General features: G+C 37.2%; 1 protein-coding gene across 4 annotated transcripts in view; it reads right to left on the bottom strand.

Moving 5' to 3' along the window:
• DENND4A (DENN domain containing 4A) overlaps positions 1-25,533 on the bottom strand; it is a 54,504-nt gene that overhangs the window by 10,963 nt on the left and 18,008 nt on the right. For all 4 annotated transcript variants that reach the window (XM_052672464.1, XM_052672463.1, XM_052672466.1 and 1 more), the window contains 20 exons: positions 22,307-22,636; positions 21,440-21,689; positions 20,387-20,456; positions 19,466-19,635; positions 18,603-18,844; positions 17,019-17,085; positions 14,250-14,308; positions 13,509-13,653; positions 12,743-12,918; positions 11,393-11,490; positions 9,650-9,868; positions 9,281-9,426; positions 6,154-6,287; positions 5,160-5,295; positions 4,223-4,429; positions 3,991-4,119; positions 3,595-3,739; positions 2,753-2,872; positions 2,081-2,221; positions 56-1,140 (listed from right to left, as the gene is read on the bottom strand). In XM_052672464.1, the coding sequence (XP_052528424.1) occupies positions 56-1,140; positions 2,081-2,221; positions 2,753-2,872; positions 3,595-3,739; positions 3,991-4,119; positions 4,223-4,429; positions 5,160-5,295; positions 6,154-6,287; positions 9,281-9,426; positions 9,650-9,868; positions 11,393-11,490; positions 12,743-12,918; positions 13,509-13,653; positions 14,250-14,308; positions 17,019-17,085; positions 18,603-18,844; positions 19,466-19,635; positions 20,387-20,456; positions 21,440-21,689; positions 22,307-22,614 (4,047 nt within the window). In that variant the 5' untranslated portion in view covers positions 22,615-22,636. The remainder of the gene's footprint in view (positions 1-55; positions 1,141-2,080; positions 2,222-2,752; positions 2,873-3,594; positions 3,740-3,990; positions 4,120-4,222; positions 4,430-5,159; positions 5,296-6,153; positions 6,288-9,280; positions 9,427-9,649; positions 9,869-11,392; positions 11,491-12,742; positions 12,919-13,508; positions 13,654-14,249; positions 14,309-17,018; positions 17,086-18,602; positions 18,845-19,465; positions 19,636-20,386; positions 20,457-21,439; positions 21,690-22,306; positions 22,637-25,533) is intronic.

Genomic DNA, 25,533 nt, shown 5'->3' with positions numbered 1-25,533 from the left:
TTCATTTTCTATTCTGCCCAAAACCGAAAACAAGGAGCAATGACAAAAAATTTACCTTTGAGGATGCAGCATACATTGCAAATTTCGAGTACCACTTGCTAGCCTTCTCTGCAACCCCCTTTCCAGCAGAAAACATGCTGCTTTTTAGAACATCAAACTTCGGTGTTAACAGCGTGTCCAAGTTGAACGATGGGGAAGACACAAGCGGAAGCGCACCAGTTGCCTCCTGCTCCTTTGCTGGACTGTGTGGGGAATAAGCTGGTGAGGACCAAAGCCTGTCTCTTGACCTTTCTTCAGCTTTTGAGTGATAACTCTTGGATTTGATAAGACTTGTTGGCCTTGGTGAGTTTGGGGGAAGGCTGGACCTCCTACAAGCTTGGATTATTGTTGGGCTCTTTTTATTAGCGTTTCTGTCATCAAAGGGTTTCTGCAACTCAATGCTTGGGGCACGACTTGACAAGGGGCTGCTCATGTTGTTCATATACATGACTATTTCTTCAGCTAAATCTCGCCGTGCAGATGGAGTTGAAGCACTTCTATCATCATCATCTTCTTCATCTTCTTTCTGCTGTTCTGTCTCGGCAACCAGCAAGGACAGTGGATCAAATCCTGTTTCAACATCCGTCTTTTCAACTGGCTTCACTGGAAAGCTGCTCTTTCTTTGCAGTCTTCTAGATTTTTCATTGGAAGTCTTCACTGTTGTAGACGTTTCAGGCTCAGCATCCAAGTCTTCCAGATCAAAGATAACTGGAGACTCTGTTTTATCTGTAAAACTGCAGTCAAAAGCTGCATCTTCATCACTAGATTCTTTCTCCAGACTTTCTCTCTTAGATCCTAAAGAAGAAGTTCTGATATTAAGAGTTTTTGGCCTTATGCTTTTCTGTAACGCACTGGATAGGATTTTGGCATCAGCTCCTAGTTTTTCAACCATTTCCCCAGGGTTTGCTTCCTGATTTATTCTATTGATGAGTCCCACTAAGCCATCTCCGCTCAGGTTACGGTTCCTGCTCTCCCAGGGAATCTCCCTTACGTCAGGTTCTGCTGCACTTTTATGTCTCTTTCTTAGGGATTTACTTTTTATAACTTCTGCTTCATTGGCATCTTCAAAAGGTGATGTAAACAGCAATCCTACAGAGCTCTCTGGAAAACAGATGAACAAAGCACTTTATTTCCTCCTATACAAGAAAACTAAACGTTACTAAAGAATGCAAATTTGCTTCATTTTTCAAGCAGGTTACAATACTAAGAGATGGGATTCACCGTGTACTGTGGTGGTGATTGAAAAGCAGAGTTCACCAGGGTTATGACTTTTAAAATGCATTAAGTTAAAAAAGAAAAAAATCATCTCAGTATTGCTTTTCCATCAAAGGGAAAGATGACAAAACACATTTAAAGGGAGACAATATAGCTCAAGCATACTTAGAGAGGCACCATCAAGAAAAGTCTCAGATATATTTAAGCTCATTTCTGGAGAAGTACACTGTTATTAAGAGGTCTGAAAGCTACTAACAGCAAAGGTATCTAGTAAATGGCAAAAATGAAACACTTTCTAACCTGATGTATTACAGACAGAACCAACAACAGGAATTATTGTCAAAGAAATCTGTTGTTTTGGCAGGACAAAAAGCCTCTGTTTATACAACAGCTGCAGTATTTCAAGTTCAAATGACAGTATTACAGTAATCATATTTGACATCACTAGAGACTTGAAAAGTTTATTTCAACTATACTGCACAGGAACATCTTTCACATTCTGAACCAATTCAGTAGTTGCTACAGGTTGTAAGAAAAAATAGCAGTAAAAACAAACAGCAGACTCCTGTTTTCGTAAGCAGACGTTAGTCAAAGCAAAACGGGCAAACAAGAAATCTGGGAATGCAAACTACTCGGACATCTCCCTGAAAAAGCATACGCAAGCTCTAACCTAAACTCACTTCCATGAGCCGCACCAGCCTTTACACCAATGAAGAACTGAAAGTTATGTGGACAAAAAACCTCAGAGATGCTGTATACCAGTCTCGTTAAAAATGAATAAGTAGAAACAAGCCTATAGAAGAATCCAAATTTCTTTCCCACTTACCAGTGCTAGCTTCTGGCACTGTGCTGTCAATGGTACCATTGAGCCGCACTATGCTGGAAGTGGCTTTGTCATCATCAGAGTGAAGATAACTGAGTTTAGGCAGGCAGTCACCACTCCCTTTTGCGCTTTCCACTTCAGACACTGTGTGCAGAAAAGAACAGAGATCTTTCAAATCAAAGCAACTTAATTTAAAACTCAAGTTTCCAATACCTATTAGACACTTTATGGCAGATTAAATGGCAGCTTGTTGTATATGTCCCATAGCACATACACTGACATCTCCTTGGGTGGAGACATAATGTAGACATGATCTCACGGACCTGTCATTCACTTCTTCAGTGAAAGAAAACAGACTGGTAAAAGATGCTTTCCTACAGATTATGCCTATAAAGCAATTCTAATTTTTTGAAACAAAAACATTACGCTGTAACTATCATTAGGCTCTTCTATTACCATTATCACTTATTGAAACTGGAAGGAAAAATGCTAACTTTAAAAGTAAAACCATCAGACACCCAGAAAACTACGTTTAAATAAAAGAACTTCTGGGGTAGGCATAAATCAGCATTTTCAAATACATTCAATGTAAAACAATCAACTGCTCCACTTAGCTTGGCAGAAATCCCCATTTATCTACTATGAACTCGTTATCTGTATTCATAAGATACATACAAGAACTCGAATCACTCTCTCTCTTGTCCTCTTTTTGTTCTTGAATATCTTGAAGACAAGTTTTCCCTTGCCTGATTTCATCTTTGAATGACGTGTTGCTGCCCAAGTCTGGAAGTCCTCCTGCCACAACAATGCCAGAATAAAGATGATTATATTATTAAAAAGCTTGACATTGTTAAACAGAATAAATTGAATATCCAAAGTAATTCAAAAGCCTTTTATCAAGTGCATTCCAATTAACAGTGAACATTTTACCACCAAAAAAAGAAAACTGATTGAATTACTTTTACTGTATAAACACTGAAACGATGTTCAACACAATGAAATTAAAGGGGTAATTTGCAACATTTCTTTGAAGTTCCGCATTAATTCTATTGCAGCAGCTCATCATTAATTCTATTGCCTTGTTTCTTCGCTTAAAATGTCACATCCTTCCAAAGAACTGGGAGAAATCTAAACGTGGTTTCATTTTAGAGTACAGTGTTTTTTCAAAGTTAATGCACGTAGTTCTCATAGTTTTATTCTAGCAAGTGAAGAAAAATAAAGATTGCAGAAGCAACCACAACTGCAGTCACAAAATAAGGTCAAAATAAAAATAATCCTCTACAAATATTCAAGCAACTAACTGATAGTTCCTAGACAACACTGACCCAAGCATTAATAATCCAACTGAATGTCTTCAACAATTAAATGCATTTCAGACTAATATAGCAATTCCTGTTCCAGGTTGTCCTATAGCACAAGCACCAAAACAAAGCAAATGAACCAAGATGGGAAGAATGTTTCTGAAATGTTTTTCCTACCAGTGAGGATATATTAAAAAAAGCATGAGAATACTGTACCAGGAAGAGCAGTATGTGATGAGCTTGCTGGCAGTTTTTTCAATGCTCTTTTGAACTGTGCTATTCCTAAAACAACGTTTCTTATCTTCATCCATAGGAAATAGCCACCCCGATTGCTTGAAGGCCACGTGCTCTCTAAAACTGCCTATTTTGGGAATAACCAAGTCAAATAAAGTCATCTTAAGGAACAGTCGATTGTGAATCATTGCCTTAATTTCAAACTGGGTTACATCGGCAGTTATGAAGTAGACTTCCAAACCCACACAGGCAAAATTAACAATTATTCTGCCTTTAACTTCTTCTAGTAATGAGAAATACATCTCAACTGAAGTTTATTTTGTTTGCTTCTATTTGTCTGGATAAAAAAGCATTCCTCCCTCCCTCAAAAATGCTTACCTTATTGTAATAGCCATAAGTAATGGCATTAGGGTCAACACCAGCTTTCTGCATTTCAAAAAGCACTCTCACTGCTAGCACTGGCTGACCATACTGTCCACACAGCTGCATGAGAACTCGGTAGCAAACCTGAAAATACACATATTTAGTGTTATACTTCTGTAGTCAAAACCATACTCCATTCATTAAAACTAGGGGCTATTTCTAAAATTGTGAGGTTGACTTATTTTACCTCATCAGGTGGATCTATTTTTTTGGTATGCATTTTTTGCAGAACGTCATACGCAGTTCTCAGGGCCCTGACTTTTGAATGGCACACTTTCACATAGGCAGGAAGGCAGATAAACCAAAGACCATAGCAGTGACGTAACAAACACCTGGACCACATCTGTGGTATGGATGAGTACTTCTTGGCAATTTTATGCGCAGATTTAATTTCCTGTAAAGAATCAAAACAATTATTTCTGTAATTAAAATACACAAATCTACATGCTAAAACCAAACACTGGTCACTACAATGCTAGCACGAACAACATCTTCAATAATGCAGAAAAGGAGAGTATACTGAGGGACCCCAAACACACTTGCTGTGCAATACTCCCCTCCTAAGTCATAAGTTTCTTATCAGATACGAGAAGGTTAGAGACTGTCATGAAGTTCTGGACACTGAGAAACAAACAAGAAGTGGATGTGGAATATCATCAGTTCATGGTTGTGAAGAGCAGTATAAGGAACACTGAAAGTATAGAAACAGCACAGCAAGTGATGATCTGTGCCCAGGAGCCCTATACAATATGGTGTATGCCAGAACAATAACCATAAGTAAGCATACCCAAAAAGTCCCTGCTAGCATAGCTGCCCTATCAGCAAAGAATCATAGAATCATTAAGGTTGGAAAGACCACTAAGATCATCTAGTCCAACCATCAACCCATGCCTGTGACCACTGCAGACTGCGGCCCTCAGTGCCACACCACCTTTTCTTGAACATCTCCAAGGATGGTGACTTCCCCACCTCCTGGGCAGCCTGTGCCAACCTCACTACTCTTGCTGAATAGCCAGTTAGGCTGCAGATTTTTCCAGTCAGTCTTCACAGCCAAGTAAAAAAACCAAAGGCTGTCACCTGACACCTTCCAAAGTAGCTCACACTGTACAAATACCTGCAAGTACCTGTTTAGTTCTTCTGAACATCGGCGATGGGCTGTTGGGACTACTGGCTTTTGAGGACAGTTTGTTATTTGGTATTGTGAGAAGTCCTTCTGGTCGTTCAAACAAATCTAGTTTTAATACTGGAAACCCATTATAGCTGTAAAAAGAAACATCATTTAACTCATGCAAGGCAGTTCCAAAGTAAACACACACTATGTGACAGCAAAAGAAATGAATTACACGGTTGCACTAGAAGCTACATAGGAAAAAGAAAATACAGAAGTAAAACTTCAAAAGACACTCTTGACAAAGTGGTTTATTAAACCATCCACGTGATTTCATGAGCATAAGAAAAAAATAACAGTCTCAACATGTTATATCAGTGTAAGCAACTAAAATTGTTAGCTATATTTGTTTTAATAGCATTTTCTTTAATTAATGCCAAACGTATTAGTATGGATTCCAGTTACTGCAAAAATCTGTGGCTCTGTCCCTAGTGAGCATCATATGACAGACTGATATTGTTTATATTGGTTTTTATAGAACTATCTGGGAGATTAAATTAGATTAGAAATGTTTTTCTGAATAAATGAAGAAACCAATACACAAACTCATCTGAAGTAATTACTAAGTTACTAATACCAATTTTCAGCGATTCTCTGAGATGCACTCTTTCAAAACAATACCTGTAGACTATCATTATCAGCAGTAGCAGTAGGTGGACAGACTGAGTTTATTAATTTCCACTCTAATTTTTACAGTTGTCAATAGCTAGGACAACATAATATGAACATAGAGCTTCATCAGCCATTACTGTTTCTGTGCATCCCATATGAACACACACAGTCACTGAAACTTGAAAAGAGCTGGCACATAAGGCATTTCACACACATGTCTTTAAGCAAAGTAAGAATGAACAAGCAAATTCTGTACTTCACAGCTATAAGGTAGAAGCTAACAATAAAAAGGAAGTTACGAGACGTTATAAGCTAGCATCCCATTGTGTCTCTGTCACCTGTATTGCAGAGGGTGCTCTTCGCCGTTTGGCAGATGAGGGATCTCAGGAGGTGTTATGAAAACGGTATGCTCGCTCTTGTATGAGTCATCCAGCTCTATAAGCCGTGTTTCCCCAGTTTTGTCCATATCTACCTGGAAAAGTTATAAGGAGGATTTGTGAGCATTAGGCTATCTTCTGCCATTACAGCAGTGCAATGCAAAGTCAGCATCAAAGGACTGCACTCAAGTAGTAAGGATGCCTTGTGAAATTAATCTAAGAATAGTAAGTATTACATCTGTCAACTCCAACATCTTTTAGGTGCTGCTGTTTCTGCTAGTGGGACGAGAAGTATCCCCCCACCAAAGAGTTGACACAAGAACTATTTACTTCCTGGTGTACTTAACATGCTTTTTTATTGCAGTGTTGACAGCCCCAGTGTTCACCCCGAATATCATCCCAATTTATGCTTACAGTTATTATTCAAATGGCTAAATGAAAGTCAAATTACAACCAAGTGATATTTAAAGGAAATGGATAAGCAGCCAGTGGAACTCAAAGATGAACATTCTTCATCCCTTAGCAGTTTAGCAACAGAAGATTCATGGTTAAGGAAAAAACAAAACAAAACAAAAAAAACCTACAGTTCTCTCTCCACCTTCTCTGCAGAGGTAGAAATATATCAGACAGTTTCAGTACAATTTTAAATATTTAAATTTTGATAAACATACAAAGAGGTGCCTCTTAATTACGCATTTTACTGCATGGGACAGATGGAAAGTATTAGCAAATCTAATCAGCCAAGTAACAAGAACATATGGCTCATGAAAAGTAGGAATAAATGAAATCTCACTTGGCAATCCTTCTAAAGATATAAAAATTGAAAGTTCCAGCAGTGAAATACAATGAAGTCAGTAGCTTAAGTATATACTGAATTGAAATCATTTGAGTTCATAGAAAAATAAAAATTTGTAAGTCCACGCCTCTCAGCAGACAACGAGTAATTAGGAACCTCCTGTTACTTTCTATAGGATAAACTAACACGTGTAACAGATGACTCTTCAGCTTAAAATATTCTTACAAGAGAACTTACACAAGGCTTAGATAATATTTTACAGGTAACTAATTTCATGGTACATAACATTTGTCTCAACTCAGTGGTTTATAACTACCCATGAAGTATCCTACCATAATTCAATCCATGACATCATTCTCAAGAATAACTTCTCACATAATGGTTCACATAGAGAAAGGCATTAACATGTAAGTAAATATTCACTTGAACGTAATCATCCCATCTGACCATCAAGATGGAGCATCACTGCTAAATGTGTAACTCTTAAGGGCTTTTTCTCTACTGTAAGCACAGTATCAGAAATGAAAGACAAAAGAATCAGGAAAAATGAAACTAATGTATTGTTGTTCTACCAGCTCTCACATGGAAGCCCCTTTCCTCATGTTAAAGAAGAGCTGGTTTCACAAGCAAATTCTAAAACCATTGGAAATCCCACATATAGTATTTTCACCGCATCAAACACAGCACTGGTGTAGAACTTGGTGTCCCCTTAATAAATCAGAGAACTCCTCACTAACAGAAATAGAAATTGGAGAAGTGTGTTATGTAAGATTTATTCTCACAGCACTGTCATGAGCATTTCTCATACTGGAAAGAAGCTGTCCACAGCATCAACTAGCAAAACGACTGGTATTAGAACAGATGAGTCTCTGCTTCAGCTGTGCAAACACCTACTTCACCTTCTTCTAAAAGGGTGAAAGCTCCAACATATTAGTTGCTAGTTTGACAGTGGCATCATCAACCTAAGCACTACTCTTTCAGACAACCTATTGGAATTTCAAGGCAAGATAACTTGGGCTAGGACACCAATAACAACAACCTCACAACTATTCCACAAAATGAAACAACAATCCAACACTTTATTCATTTCGAAAAAAAGTCCTATGTAACGTCAGTCAGAGACAACCAGTAACACAATGAAAACTAAGCTAACGTAGCAAGCATTGCATACTGAAAGGTTTTTAACCAAACCTCAGGTTAATCAGAGTGACTATTATGTAAGCATTAGCATTTCGATTTATAACGTCATGCTTTAGAGCTGAAGAACACTTTGGGGAGCTATTACTAATAAAATACTGAAACTAAAGTATATCAAGAGTACTAGATAGTATTATACCATTCTTTTATATTCAACTCAAACTTAAGCTTAACCACATTCAGGTTTGTTTTTCAAATGTGAACTCATTTTAGCTCTTTTGCACTTTATTTCCTGAGAGATAACCACCTTTGGTATTAATTCTGTGGAACAAACAGCAGGTGACCTACTTGCAGGAAATCCTAGACAACATTTGCATTACCTAAACATCAGTGTCCCAGAATAGAATGCTTTGTACACACAGCCAGTAAGGAAACAAGTAGGTGTGGAATTTCTTATTGTAGTCATAACGATTTATTTCATGTAACAATAGAAACAAACAGAAATGAAATCATAGGTTTCAGTTCTTCTGAAAACAGATGTTATTGTTTTTAAGAACGTTAAGTGGAATCAAAACAGTTTTGCAGATCCTCTTTGGAAATATGGTGAATTTTCAAAAGTTAACATACTTTGTAGAACATTATTACCTCACAGTACTCAACTCTATACTAATGTAGACCTATAAGCACTTCTATTCATAACAATTAAAATATAAGACTGTCTGGTAGCAGCTACTGTCATATTCATTAATGCCAATCCCAAACTGTTGCATAAATATTATACATTCTAAAAAAATAGATGTTCATAGTCTTATCTACAGAATATAATTCTCCAATTAAGAACCTTGAAGTTGCTACTCAGCAGTGAGAATACTGCTCTTCTTAGGACGGGTCTGTATTTCAAAGCTAACAAATGTGAAATTTAGCAGAGCTGATTTGTTCTAATATCACATTTAGACTTCAAAGAATTTTAAACGAAGCCCAACAAAAGGAAAATGGAAGGTTCCAGTAACTAGGGTAAAGAAAGGAAGTAAAAGGAAGTAGGCAGAAATAAGTTTGTACTTCAGATACCTTCTACCATGAAATATGTCAGACAACATAAACAAAAGCAGAACTTAAAAATCCCACACAGCTAAATGCATATGAAGATGTGCTTACTTTATCGACGCAGTCATCAAAAAATGCAAGGCTTGCATCCTTATCACTGACAAAAGAACACTCTTCAATGAAACGAATAAACATTTGAGTTTTGGTCATCAACGTATAAAACTTCTGATGTGAGCGATCTCTGCTTTTGAGGAAGCCTGCAGAACAAAATCTGAAGATGTAAGAGTGCCTAAAACAAAGCAGCCTTCACCACAGATCAGTATATATTCTACCAAGGTGCAACAACCTTCTTGTATTCTCTGCCACTACCACACAGTTTGTTCCACATCATCATTCTACCATCATTCAAAATACTAACATTGAAAGTGTTCTTATTCTTTGAGTAAGTAATATACATAAAACAGGCCTATGATTCTTTACCTTGTAGTTCAAAGAGAGAACTTGCATCTGTGGCTGTTTCAGAGGGTGCCTCTGTTATTGGCCTCAGATAAGACCTATAACCCTTTAGTATTGAGGCCATGAAACAAAGAAATGCTTCTTGGATCTCCAAATCTAACAGGTGTAATTTCTTCCCAGAATTAAAATCATAGTCATTCATTGCTAACTCCATTAATGCATCTTCTCTTGGTCTTTGTTGCGCTGTGAACAACAGAAACATTACAACATTTTGTACCCATTTTTTGCAGTGTTGACAAAAAGAAAAATCTCTTTGTTTTACTAGATTCCCTTTCTACTATTAAGGCTATTAAAGTCAGTATGCAGCAATGGATTCAGCTTGACCTCACACAAACTAAGGATCTCTGGATAATACTAAAAGGAAGATAAATTTCCCTTCTCAGTACATTAGTTACTACAGCAACAGAGGAAACCAGTATAGACAGAGCTTAAAAAAGCCTCAAATCTGCTTAAACAAACATAAAAAATTAGGCAAGAGATGCTTAAATAAACATATTTTAAGGACAAAACCATACAGGGCGTGCACATTGTTTTACACAGCCTTTCATCTCAAAGCATTCCTGAAATGCAGGCTGCATGTGTTAGATACTTCTACAAACAAAACTGCCACTCAGGTGAGAACTGCAGCCATCAAAACCACAACACAATGCTATAACATGCACATAAACAGAAAGCAGGCATTTCTTTCTATAGTATATCCAGCAAAATCTCCATTCTTTAAGAGATACTTGTCACCATTTTTAAAGCTACCAGAACTCTAGCTAAGGCTTCAATTCTACACACAGGCAATCCCATAGTGTTTAAGTAACGCAATCTGTAGCTAGAAATAGAGTGCATTGATCTTTAATTCTCTAGATTACAGAGAACTTAGTTTTATATGTTCTTTTTCTAAAAAGAACTTAATAGTAAGGTATGTCAAAGCTTTGAAGCAACAGAAGATTGGCATAATCCATCAGTAACGCACTTTTTTTGGTCCAGCACAGATAAGTACATTTCTGTTCCAACACAGTCTATGCAGGACACAACGAAAGAGCAGCGACTGCAACAGACACTTGATTTTGCAATTGCCATGCATTATTGTTCTGAAGGCTCTCCTAGCATCTCTGGAAAGAACTTGTAAGACGACAGATATGGCACAGTGCTGACAGAATGCATTCTCACTGCACAAAGCCTTCTAGCTGTGATGCTCTGGCACATCTTATTTCTATCCTAAAATTTCAGGTACTTTCTCTCCTAAGTCAGTTATAATCAGACACCCTCACAACCACACTTGCAGCTACAAAAAAAATCATAGAAAGTGTTTTCAGTTGTTTTCTTAAAGACTGGAAAACACAGTAAAGACAGTAAAATTATTTACAAGAATAAAGCCAAACAGCATCAAGAAGTACTATGAAAATTACCTTAACTGTCAAAATGACCCTCTTTGCTCTACTATTCCCTCCTTCTAACAATTTTGCTTTTTTTTTTTTTCTCCTTTCTCTTTAACAAAGAGTGACACCAATGCAAAGACACATCTATTGAGCACCAGCATTTCAAGAGCTCCTATGGATGTTCCAATCTCTGGACCGAAAGCTCTATCTGCATAAAAATATTATTCTATGATTACATTTATTACAATGGTACGACTTAAGAACACATTTAACCAGCTCTTTATCTGTTGACATGGTCCATTTTATCCAATATCCATCTTATTCTGTACTTTCCCACCTGCCAGTTGCTGATACAAATTATTTAAAGTGTTCATCAGATTTTTGCAAGGTTTCTTCGGCAAGATCTTCCATGCAATAGCTTTCTTATCTCCAGTTCTGGAAAAATAGGAGGATGTGTGAGTACATACTGGAAATATGCATGCCTATAGGGCTATACCCAGAGGATTTTTCTACCTCATCAGAGCATGTGCGAGCACACACAATTCACTCAATTAAAATAGTACTGAGGAGGGCTGAGAATGAACCAATAAAGTCAAACATGATTTACAATGACAAGAATCCAACCAACGTCCCATATTTCAGCATCATCATTACAGAGCCACACTTTTCAGCACTGAAATCATTCCACTCAGAGCTCATTGCAGATGGATTTATAGAATTAAGCACCTGCGTTCACACAAGCAGCCACCACACACGCTATGTTCTAAGCTGTAGCTACTTAGCTGTATCATTACCACTATGGATAACATAACATTTCTTTGTCTACAGAGGGCACCAGAAGCCTCCAGACCCTCTCTCAGTCAAGGCTGCATAAACTATAAGCAAGTTTGACTTTTTCCTGTAAAACAAGTTAATTCTGTTGTATACCATGAAAACAAGGAAAAATAGTTAAAAGTAAAACAAAATAAAAAATTTGTAATAAGAAATTATTTTTTCCATTAATGAATACACAAGTAAATGGAAAAACAACACAAAAATGTTCCTTTTAACCAAAAACTAATAAAACAAAAAAATGAAGTTACTGTAGTCCAGTTTGAATTTGTTCCCCAAAAAAGCAGTGTATAACTGTGCTCTACACTGTTCTGAAAGAGAAATATAATTCATTTATTTTCATTTGTTAATGATGGAATGATTTTCAAGTCTTAAGACTCTCTCATTCATGTAATTTTACATTTCTAATTCTCAGTATAAAGTTCTCATGTTTCATGCTCGTATGGAGCATAATTTTGTCATTATTTTCAAGTAGATGCCAATCCAAGGTGTTAGAACTGAACACTAAGAAAGCTGCTCAGGAAAAACAAAGATGATTATTGTCCTTAGGGAACCAATAAAACAAAGCTCAATATGGTTAATTTAGGAGATGCAATAACGTGTTCAGTAACATTTTAATATAACCAAGTAGGAGGCAATAACACTGTATGAGGATTTTACCTCCACGTTGAACACAGGATAGCCATCATTTCTAGCACTCTCACTCTAGAAAGATGATATATTAGAAAGTTCACAGGTTTAAAGCAAACAAAGAACCACATGAGTTTTGGAAAAAAAAAAGAAAAAAAAAAAGCCAGTTTTGCCTTTCAAAAGGAATACAAGAAAGTCAATGTGAAAGTGATTAATAAATACTTACTGAGAAATGGTATTGGTATCTAGGTCAACACAGCTAACATCTGGTGGAGGGTCATAGAGATCAAAGTATCTGGAATCAATTCCCACTATGAATGGGCATGGTGCACTTAATACATCTGCCAGTGCCAGCGGACAGAGAGGAATATATGGGCAAGGCCAGTGGAAAGGAAATATCATCTTTGAAGAGATCAGAGAGAAAAATGTAGGTTAAACATGTATAATAGTCTGTGGAAGTATAAAACAACTTGACTAATTCCCACTTCAACACTAATTCCTACACTTTTGATGTAGAAGGTAATAGAGCATTACGACTGTAATTATAGAAGCACTTTATTAAATAGAGAATGCTCATCTTTCTAAAGTTTCATTTTAATTAGTAGAAACAAACTCTTCAGTGCAACAACAGATTGGATACAGCCGAAGCAGTAAAACAGTGTTAACTGAGAAAGGAAAATAATGTGCTTTTAACACTTTTCTACAAGACAGGATACAGTACTGTGTGGGGAAAGTCAGGAAAGTGCTGAGCTTTGTGATGACCAGACACATTCACCCACAATATTTACACATGAACACTACAACAGTTATCTTTCATCTACTGCCTCCAAGAAATACAATTAGAAAAATTTGTGTTGCTACAGATCTCAAATATGATTCTAATTTTTATGTAATCTCTCAGAAATCTAACAGCTTTACTGTAAGTTTAGGTTTTATCTTACAAATATTCTTCTTCCCACTTATGAGTACCTAATTAAAACCATGTTACTTACAGAGACTAATGCCTCTGTCACACTGGTAAGGACAGAAGGCCGCAACGAATGGATAAGAATTTTATGTTCTGTCACAGCAAACACAAGCAAGGTCACTGCATTCTCAGGTCCTAAATTCTGAAGTAGTGTAGAAAATTTGCCCCCACTGTTAGAGAACATAAGCACATGTTGAGTTACAAGGCACCAAGAAAAAAAAAACAACCAAAAGATAATAAAACAGAAGACATTAGAATATGATCTTATAAACTTCAGTCTTTACTTGAAAAACAACCTCAAAGGAGACTACTTAGTACATTTCATTGTTCAGTGCAGAATGTTTTAACCATGAGGTCCTGCAACTCTTCAGTCAGTTAAGACTTCTCAGGATGTGTGCATGATGATTGTTCATGACATGGAAGTTAAGAGAGTTGCAGAACTCCTCTAATTACGCTACAATACACAGGATGTACCATCTCAGGAGCTCAAGTTCCAATTCCTAGAAAGCAGATTTAACAATCTATCTTCTGTATCAATAATCACTAAAATTACCTCAAAATAAAACAAAACAGCACAGATATTGCTGATTAAGTATGTCTCCATGTCAGGGCACAGATCTAACCCCCAAAAAACCTTCAGATACACTAATTACAAAAGGCAACAGTCAAGAACACTTGATTTGCACAGCTGCAACTGAAAGCACAGAAACTTTTCAACCCTTGAGTCAAAACATGTCTCAATTAAACAGAAGATGCTGCTACTTGCCTCAGTGGAAGGGGTGATGATACAGGTTGGCTAAGAATTAGGTTGTCATATGGAGACAGCTGGAAAAAGATTATAAAATACCTTCTTTTTATTCGGAACATTAGAAGCTACACAACAACAGCAAAGGACACATAAAATGTGAACTACACCAAACTTTACAAAAGCCACTTGTGTACAGTACTATGAAACGCAGAGTGTGGCTGCACATCAGCACCTTTTAAGCAGGCAAAGTCCACCCTTCTCTCAGTCAGAACTGAGCACGTTGCATATTCATTAAAATAGGAATTTAAGCTAGCTAATACTGTAAAAAAAGTGAACATATTAACTACTGAAAATGAAGCCTTATAAATCTTCAAGGAAGTGAGAACCCATAGTTCTTACAATGCTTTCAGAGAAGATTCTTCTTGGATTTAGGGGGAAGGAGACAGAAAATACATTAAGAGGACAGATGGCAGGTATCATAAAGTTTCCTTCAGAAGATATGAGAATTAAGCTGTTAGCTGGAAGAAACTGCTCAGCTTTGATAGAGTTAGAAATTCATATTGGTTGAAGGTTTAAGATGAAGATATTACTAATTATCATTTCTTTCTTAGCAGTACATCAAGAGAAACCAGTTATATACTCAGCACGAACTGAAGGACTCAAAAGAGAACAAGAACACAGACATGCAACCAACTTATCACAACTCAACTGACATGTTTTCAGCCATAGTAAATCCAACTTAACAAGATACCAGCTAGCTTAATCCTCTCTGCAGCAGTAAGTGGCCATGCACTGTCCGTTTCTGTGTAAAAGCACAGTGACCTGTACAGTTAAACTGTGAGATCAGACATCTTTTAGTAGCATTTCATTTCCGATGTTTCAGCTTAGACTGCACTGCAGGTGACCGGAGAACAGAAATTAGAAACATCACAGGAATTTGTAATACAAGCTCTGAAGCTGACAGTTATCTAACGCTGCCTGGAAGCCACACAAAACATGCAACACTAAAAGAAGGGATACTGCATACTTCCATACTTCATATAACACAACTTTTACAGGCCAAAGCTACATTTAGCTTCAACAACAGGTCAGGATGACCACACTGCTTTCCGTGCTAGATTTGTCATCATCATAACCTTGTTCAGGGAAAGAATTCAAAGAACTCATTTCTTCAGCCTGAGGTAACCTATGTAAACTGCTCCCAGTAAGGAACATCAGCCTGATGTCCTATGGCTTTTGTGCTTCCACACCAGCAGATAAGTGTTTCCCTCGGGCAGAAGAGACATTTTCTACCCCCATTCTTTAAAGGGACAAAAGCATTACTGGATGCACTCCAAGTTTCCAGGCTGCGAGTACAGTCACTAGAAGGAAGAGCAAAGTCAGGGCGATAAGGGGGGCATGGAGAATGGATTCTAGCAGATCAGAAGCAACTAACAATAGTGGCAGCTGGCAATCAGCAGTCAGGAATATTTCTGAATGTTTACCTTTCAAAGTAATCAGAGTTCAAGTCAGACATTCAGACCGGTACACACACAGTTACTAAAACACACCAAGTCTCCTTTCCAGAAAGCATACAGACAGGACAGAGCAGTGCATATTCATAGAAGGATTTGCTATACTTGTATACTTGTAACAAAAAAAAAGTGTTTTAAATAATTAAAAAAAAAATTAGAGAGAGACTACTATTTCTTCAATGAAATAGAATCCTTACAACTTGCACTTCTCAAAAATCCAAGCATTTCCCACACCATTTTTGGGGAAAATATCTTTGATATATAACGACATTGTTTTATTCAGTGCAGCCATCCAACAATTCAGAAGTTCCTGAAAGAAGCTTAAAGGAAGTACATATTCCATCAACTACAGCTAATTTTTAAAAGCTTTCTATACTGCATCTGTACTATCAGCTACTGAAGTTGACTTAACTTGATACATGGCAGGTTTGAAAACAGCGTGGTGTCAGACAGTCTCACACTGCTCACACAAGTCCCCAAGTTTATTGCAGGATAAACAGCCATGCAGGTTTTGATACAGTTCCCTAAACTTCACTCTCAAAAAAAATAATCCAATGTTTCCCTCTAAGCTCATTCACAGTTCTCTGTGTATGTGTGTTCAGTGCTCCCTATCATAAATATTTTATTGAAGGTATATACACAGCAAAACAGGATGTAAACACTGGGTTTTGAACTGAACTGCTACAACTGACAGAACATCAGATACAGGTTCAGTGCAATTGTTCTCAAACCCCTTTTTCCATAACAGTAACAGATGTCAGTTCTTGAGAATATCCAAGTGCATTAAGGGGGATTTTTAACACATGAAGACATAATCCAGGATTCTATTTCTCTCAAAGACCTCAGAGTCACTGTGAGTATATTTTTCATACTAGGTTTTAATGTTAATTATACTTATTTTCACACTGTTTTCATACTGTATCAAAAAAACACTTCAAAAGCTACTGGAAAAAAAACAAAAACAAACCAGATCCAACCTTGAGTAGCTTCTCATTAACTTCCGTGCATACTCAATAAAATACAATTAAATTAAGTCCTGAAATCACTAGATGGTATATTGTAACATCTCACTTAAGCCCTGAACTAAGCTGGAAACAGAGCACATGACAAGCCTGTAGAAATTAAGTCTATGAACTTAGGAAAAAACATCCTGAGCATTTAAAAAAGCATGTGAACACAAATACAAATTACATTTTCTATTCACTATAATTCCATCAACAGATATTTTGCCTTAACTCAGACACAGCTCAGACACAATAAGTTTCACACTTACCTGCACCAGAATTCTTGGCCTCTGAGGGGATGGAAAAGGAACTTTATGCATGAAATGAGAAATATGCCTAAAAGAAAAACATAATCTGATTTAGTAGAAATAAGCTTAAACCATTTTACCTCAAGACAAAAATAATTACTAATAATATAAAAATGGCCCATGCTAGTTCACAAGACCAAAAGCAAAGGGCCTCCAAACTCCACAGGGTTAATGTGACCTTCAGAACTTATCTGCCCAGTAGTGACAACCCAAATGGCAGGCTGGAGTATGATTCTGACTGTAAACTTGTTTAGTGGCTGAAATATCACATGGAGCCATTTTTATAATATATTGTAAAGTAGAAATATCAAGGTCTGAGTAGGACAATTCCATTTTACAGTTGTGTCAGAGACAGGTTTGGAGTAGCACTAAACTCAGTGACAAGAACTGCCGTTGTTTGACAACAGCCAGCACAGCTGAGTAACTGGGAGAATCATTAACTTCATTTATTTTCTTTGGTCTGTACTTGCAAGTACGGATACATGAGTTTTGTGATTTAAAAAGCGTTTAATTTTTTTCTGTGTGTAACAAAGAAGTGCTTTAAAAAGTTGCATAAGTTCTGTGTTATACATTGACTAAAGTTTTAAAAAAAGCTCCAAAAGCACAGGAGGATGTAATACAAGCTTTCAGATTAAAGGAAACTATAAGCAATCAGGAGAAACTGAGATAGAAACGGGCAATCTACCAAACTGCATGCTACATAGTTTACTGCTATTTCTCCATGCTTACCACTATTAGGATTCACACAACCAACTTCCATATAAATTCAGGGGAACACATTGATTTATGCAGATTTGTTTTAGACCTTTCTGATTCAGAACTCTGTATTTATACATAAGTTTACACCATCAGAAGTTTAAAACAAGTACAGTAGATACAAAACAGAAAAATGAAATGGATGAACAAGCATGAAAAATATTTAATCAGTCTCATATAAGTTGAGATTAAGTAGAGAAAACCTTATGTATTACATAATGAAAAACAAATACTGCATTTGATGTCCAGTGCATTAATCAGTTCCTTTAGCCTAAAAGTGCTCAGCAATATTATATATTAATTACAGATAATTCTTCCCTGAATTGAAGGATTTCCTCTGCATTTTAAAATGTGAAATCCTTCATGTGAGAAGGAAGTTAGTTTATTAATTACAAATAGTAGAAAAGCACACCAATTCAATCTGCATTACTGCCTCATCAGACCACAAGGAGGCTTGTGAAAAATGCAGAACTATGCAATTCTCTGCCTTTGTGTCTGTACCATTAAGAAAAAAACCACAATTTTACTTCTAATTACTACGCTTAGGAGATGAAAGATGAAAAGTTCTCAGATACACAATTGCAGGCATTTAAATCAGACATAAAAACCTAGAGTTTTTCACAATGTAAAATCTGATGCATTTCATCAATGGAGAAAAAGACTTTGTCTGCTATAATCATCACAAATAACGTTTGATGACCAAGATCAAAAGGGGATTACAGGAAAGTTTTAAGCAACAGAAGCGCGCTCATAGGCAGAAATGACTTACTGGCTTTTGAAGTTACTTACTTCTCAATAGGCAGGACGTGTGGACCAGAAATGGAGTAACGATACAGAAAGGTAAGAAACTTCTTGAAAGCATCAAAGAAAGGCCAGTGAGAGAGCAGACAAATGCACTTGTTTGTTTGGACTGTTCTGCACGAGTCTGACTTTCCCTCGACAGCAGCTGCTAATCCCAACTGAGACTTCTGTTTCTCTGTAAGATTCTCTTCAGGATACGGTTCATAGAACTGAATAGCAGCACCATATACCTGTAAGCAACACAGTCGATGCAAAGTCAGTGCATTTCCCTAAGTCTTCAAAGCAAACATGCAAGGGAGTCAAGTTTATGTGACTGTTTCAGAAGTTACATGAAAGCACCATCTTTTGCAGCAGTTTATTCTGGAGTTATCTTATGACTGTGAAAATCCAGACTGCCTATTATTCATTTAAACTCAATGTCACATGAGAAAGATTAATTTAAGGTATGACTTAAGTGAGAGGAAATAAATAATGATCATCCACAGGAAAACTGCTCCTCCTAATTGCCTTTTAAGCTATTCTAGGACTCCTTCATAAGCAGTTCAAAGCTGCATTTCTCTGACATCCAATTTACTTTATAGGACAAGCATATACGTTCAAGGTTGTTTACATGCCTGCAATAAAGCAGCATAGTATATTTGCATGGCTGTGCAGTCAGGATGTTTACAGCTGTTGGTTCAAAGGCTAACCAGATGGAAAACCAAAGGACAGGTTTCTACAATCAGCAGTTCAGCTGGGAAACAAATGCAAGATTTACTTTTAAGTCCAGAAGAATAGGTTCACTTTTGATAAATGGATATTTTTGTAGATAACCTGAACAGACACATAACCAAATTTTTAACACAAGTTACCTTCTCTGCAGAAGCTCCAGTTAATACAAATGTAGAAAAAATTGGGAGAGAGTATTTACTGTCAGATGGCCAACATTCAATTGTTGCACCCATAGGCAGGCAGAAAAGAGGCACAGATTCTGGTAATGGGAATGATTCATAATCCTCTTCAGGATATCTGCATATTAAACCTTCACAGACAATTGATAGAGAGACAATCATGTAAATAGCAGTGGGAAAAAACATACAGCTCATTCCATAAAAATATGCCCACAAGCATTGGACATATTTATGAATTCACATATCTTTTAGTAACACCCAAACCACCACTGTGCACAGAGAGCAGCATCTCAAAGGGATACGTGTGCACTAAAGCTCAAGTGTGAATCATGTTTGTGTCTCACACTTAAAAGTAATGGAGGCTTTAAGAAACACAATGCCATAGTAAATCTAATTCTGTCATATAAATAAGGAGACACACAATCCAAAAATACTTCTAAGAGCTCAGTGCCACTGGTGTTCAGGGCAGACTGGAATTCCGCTTTGTTCTTCAGAATGTTTTTTAAAGAGAGTGATCATGAAAATACATCAAATCTTTTTTTGTGGTATTTTCTAATGTAAATATATACACACTTATTGTTGAAAAGCATTTATCAGCAATAAGAAATAGAGGCAGGAGATAAAGTTTGTAGAGAGAACTACAAAAAACACAACTGAGCTTCCAATGAAAAGCATATTTTGATGAAGAGAGTGATGAGACATAATTCTAAAGCTTCTTTTAGAACACTATTTTAAGAACTCTTCAGGGAAAGACTTGTTTTTGGATAACATCAGGACAGTGCCTACATGGAATAATTCCTAGGCAAAAAAATGTATTACATTACAAATAAGTTTGTACATCCTGAACTGGGGATCAGAAAATGCTGAACAGTAGGTACATACCAGCTTTGTATGATATGGTGTTGGTTTTTGCCACGGACTTCTTGTAACACAGATACACAGCTGAGCCCCACTGTAAAACAAAAGCAGTTCTTGGGTTAGATAGTAAAATATGGAATCATAACACCAAAGAAAAGGATGCAGCAGCAAAATAATGGGGCAATTCCTTTTCCTTGTTTTAAGAGAAATCATTATCTATACATAAATGTAGAACATTAAGATACAGAAATCTGCGGCCTGTTACATTATCCTCTCCAACAACTACCAGAGAAATCTAACTGAAAGTACTGCGCTAGCTTTGAAATAAATGGTGCATAGCAGGGCTCAGTTTGAGCTCTAAAGCAAAAGCAGTTTATAGGCTGAAACATGAAAGCTATCAACTCTTCTCCAGAATGTTCATTAACACAACTATAGTCCTGCAAGTATAATTGTCATGCTTATAAATATTTCTGCCTGCATTTTAATCAAACCAATCATCTGAAAATAGGGCTGCAGATTCAACTAGGAGACACTTAAACATTAAGTTCTGCAAACAGAGGGCTGCGATATCTGTGTGTTTCAATAACTCCATCTTTGGAACCATTAAAATGGTTTTAAACAAGCTTACAGTCAGCAGTACACAACACTGTTTATAAGAAACTTTCTTCTTAGAAAATGCTTGGGAAATGACAAGAGAACGACACAGAGTAGTGCTGCAGGTAATGGGAGAGCATAAAAACAAGAAAATACAGCTCTTAGATACAGAATTCCCATCACAACAGTAAATCAGGCTGCACACTTTCCAGTTACATATATGGCAATGCAACAGGTTTTAAGGACTAATCCCAAGTCAGTATTTGTATGTCAGCACTAATAAGAAGACTGTTTGCCCCAGGACTTCAACACAACTTTATTTCAAGCAGGAACAAGGCAATATAATCCTCAAATTCTTCCAAGATATAACTTATCTTTGGAGAGTGCCTACAAAATCCAGGTACTCTGGAAACCATCACAAATACTCCATACAAGTCACACTGTTGAACATCAAGTGTTCAAAACTGAAATTTTCTATCTTACCATACTGTTATTAAGATTCTTGTCAACCTTGCAGAACGTATGTGGAGGGGTTTCTCCTTTACTTGGTATGATTATACATATGTCTGTAACAGCCAGCGCGTTTGGTGTCATGCTCTCAGTCGCTCTTCGGTAAGTGACAAACACCCGCTGTGACGAGGCGTTGCCACTGATATTAGCAGGCCGGCCATAGGGAGTAGCTTGAATTATTTCACAACCTTGCTTTACTCTTTCTTTCCCATCATATAAAACCCTAATTAAAACAGAATGAACAGGAGTCAGAATGCATGTAATTATTTCCCCTCTCTGTGTTTCAAATCCTATATATAATAATTCTAACTGAATAGCACAAGTTGAGCAGCAGCTCACCTCACCCAATCATAAGATTTTTAGTGAAGTATATTTTAGCTCTCAGCCAACATTATAACAAACTGCATTTTAACAGGAAAAAAAAACTGATTAAGTAGATTAGTTCTTCACCAGTATAACTGCTTTTTAAAGTTCCAATGCTTATTGCACAAGCATTATTTTCAGGCCTTCAAAAAGCTTTGTTGCACAGCCCTATGAATGCCATGTAACACTTTCTGCATTTATGAAACAGCTTAATCGCTTAGTTTCACCAAAAACGTACACATTAGAAACTATAAATTGCTTTGGAAACTTCAAAAGAATACGGGTGTCACTAAAATCCACTCAGCATGCATCGCTCCTACAGAAGCAGGTTACAGCATCCTCAATCAATGACTATCTTTCAGTTGAGAGTTTCACCTTCTATCAAAAAAGTTGTGATATTTCCATAAATCCGCTGTATTTGCTCATTAGTCACACAGAATTGCCAAACTGGCCTGCTGTAAGAGAACCATCACTCACCCCAAATCAGTAAGAGGGGGCTTATCCCTCCCCCGGCGGTAACAAAGGTAAATCTGCGGTCCTACGAGGCTGCCATTATTGAGATCCGCAGACAGTCCCGAGGGAGTCACATCTATGCACTTGTATCCCTGAGGAACTTCCTCTCCTAGGGATTTAATGATCACTGTTACATCTGTAATAGGTTCTTTTGGTTTTGCAATTTTATGGCAGGCATCATTGAAGTGGATTTCTTCCTCTAGTGGCTTAGAAATATCTGTTAATCCTGCGACAACGAAGTAGTCGGCAACACGAGCCCCTTTGTCTTCCATCTTCCATTACAAGATGTTGAAACTGGTGGGAAAGAAATACAAACCATTATTTTTAATGGAAATTTTAAGACACCAGAATTATTTAATTTAAAATAGAAAAAATTTTCAATAACAAATTAAAACACAGTAGGAGAACACAAAAGAATTAGACATCTGTCATCACGCCGTGTAACAGTTTCCATCTGCAATCACCATCTTCCAACAATTTGGAACTGAGTCTCAGATACAAGCATTGAACATTAACCTCAGAATGGAGAACACAGCAGTCTCCTTTTGTTAACTGGTACCACAGAGCACTGGAACCAACAAACAGCAAAATGCAGCGCAAAGCTTTGCCAACAGCTCACTGCTTAAAGCTCACAGCCATGCCAAAAAGTGTTTTGCATGTCACCTGCATACAGGGGCAATGGACCTTCGGAGGCAAGATCTACAATTGGTTTGCTTTCTGAATACTAAACATACATGCAAAGACTGTCTTTGTTATTCTAAAGCTGCAATTATAATACTTGAAAACATTTCAGACACAGGATTTTATAGGGCAGATCTTGGAATATTTTTGCATGTTAACAATCAATATCAGGTTATTTCATAAAATTTTGAAGCTCAGATCCTCAACATGCAACCCAGCCACAGGCAGCAATGCACCAAATATTTACACAAAGCATTTAAACTCAGTCAACTTGAATGCGACACAGACCACTGTGAAACAATAATATTCCAGACCACATGAAGCTTTTCATAATGACAAGGAATACGGTCCTGCTGTTCCAGCCAAATTGTAACGTGAAATTACATTCTTCCTTCCTGGAACATACTGATAAAAATAGTTCTTTACATATGAATTCTTCTCATATAGCTTTCTATTTTTTTTTTTGGCAGCGTTTTCTATAGCGGTTGTAAATTAATTTCAGCACAGGACAAAGTAATATTCCTATGGTGAAAAAATGCCTTGCAGAAAACATAGAATATGATGTATTGGGAGATTTGTTACCTCTGCCAGACACTCCTGAATAGCTCTGCAAATCACTTAAATCCATGCCCTATTTGTTAGCATGATTTTGTAAATAAAGGAAATGCTTCCCACTGATGCAGAACACTGAGGAGCAGGCTAAAAATCTTCATCTAAATCACTCACAAGTGATAGAACCCTGCTAAGGCAACTTCAGGAACTTTACTCTCATCAAGACCAAAGCTCTGCAAACCAGACAAGCTATTTAAAGGGTCCTTTTGTTGTCTATATTTTATTTGGGTGAAAAACTTCACTGCAAGAGAAGCTGTTGCAACACAGCAGTTTCAAGAGCTTGCTAACACTTGGGAACTCCACCAGCAGAATTCAATACAGCATTAACATGACATGCAGTCATGTCTGACTGTCCCCTCCATGGCTGCATATGGAAGAAGGCCTCAGTAAGCACAGGCTCAGTGCAAAAACAGAATTCAGCTAGAAGTTTTTCTTTGGTTCCTTTTCTCAGCACTATTTCACAAAACAGCCCCACCCACAGAATGCTTCACAACAGCTTTAAGTTAAAAAGAAAATATTTTAGCTTTTTTTTTTTTTAAATCGCAAAGTATGAGCGCTAAAATTGCAAGCCAGCCTTAAATCTTCAGTGCATCACCACCTCGATTTCTTACATTCAAAAGCCAAGACAGCATTACCGGTGAACAAAGTCTATATTTTAAAACTCAGGAGTAACACTTGTCTCAAATTTTAAGCCTCATCATCAATTATTTCACATTAAGTTTATAGCACATGCCTCAGTTTCAAACATTAATTCCCAAAAGCACACAAGAAAAACTGGGACAAGCTCTCCTCATTTATAACTGGTTAAAATTAGAATCTCCTCCATACAAACACCTGCTATCACACACATTTGCTTCCTAAGGTTATACAGCAAGTAATGCCCAAGTCAGCAAGTCTTCCACAATTTAATGCAACTCCTAAGAAATGGTAGAAAAATGCCTGGCTAGTGATGCAACGTCCCTTCAGATCTCTGCTTTCTGATACAAAGCTTCACAGCAAGAAATGGGATGAAATGCAGAACAGATCAAACAACTTGGTGGTACTTCATTGAAAGCCAACTTCGACTCTACTGGAACTGCTGTGATCCCTGAATTTTTAATATCTGTTTACTGTGTGCAGAGATTTATGCAATCTCAATGGTAACAGGTCACAAAAAGAGGGTGTATGAGCTAATTCAAAGACCAATTACGTGACAAGCAATCTCGCATGAATCGATAAATCTGAATAAAAACTCACTGTAAAAGTATTCCAAAACAGGCTGCAACTATACAGCTATAATACTGCAAGTCAACCTCCAGGAAAAAGAACACGAAAGAAGGAAAAGCCACCTGCAGGCACAGTCACACTGCATGAGTGTGTTTCTGGGAGCAGCAGTTCCTAGGTGGGCTGACACACTGAGAAGCAGCCTCTAGAGCTTCTCTGCACTGCACTCAGCAGGGACAGCCAGCGACAGAGGGGAGCAGGAAGGCAGCAGAAAGGCCTGCCTTAAAAAAGTGTACACAAACAAGGGGTCATGAACAGCCTCTTAGAAAAAGTCCCTACCATGTGTACATCCCCAGCAACACTGTCTTCGAATCATTTTGTGATGAACATCTTTAATGCAGTGCATGCGATTTATACCACTAACTTAAACATCAGGAGCATCAGTAAGAAAAGTATCTTTGCAAATAGCAAACTGAACTGTAAGAATACATCAGAAAACAGACAAACTTTGCAGACTGTGACTATTTAAGAGTGGGAGGAAAAAAGGACTTCTCGCTGTTCCTAAAGAGATGGGAAATGGAGAAGCAGCCAGATAATCTTGCCACAGATCCACCAAACTGGGCTGATTACCTTACTGACAGACAAACAGTAAACTCCATCTCAACGTGTATTCAATTCAATTCATAATACCGTAT

This window comes from Tympanuchus pallidicinctus, unplaced genomic scaffold (genome assembly GCF_026119805.1).
Source record: "Tympanuchus pallidicinctus isolate F22 unplaced genomic scaffold, pur_lepc_1.0 scaffold12, whole genome shotgun sequence".
In the NCBI taxonomy this organism is placed as follows: domain Eukaryota; kingdom Metazoa; phylum Chordata; class Aves; order Galliformes; family Phasianidae; genus Tympanuchus; species Tympanuchus pallidicinctus.
This window is presented reverse-complemented; position numbering and strand designations above follow the sequence as displayed.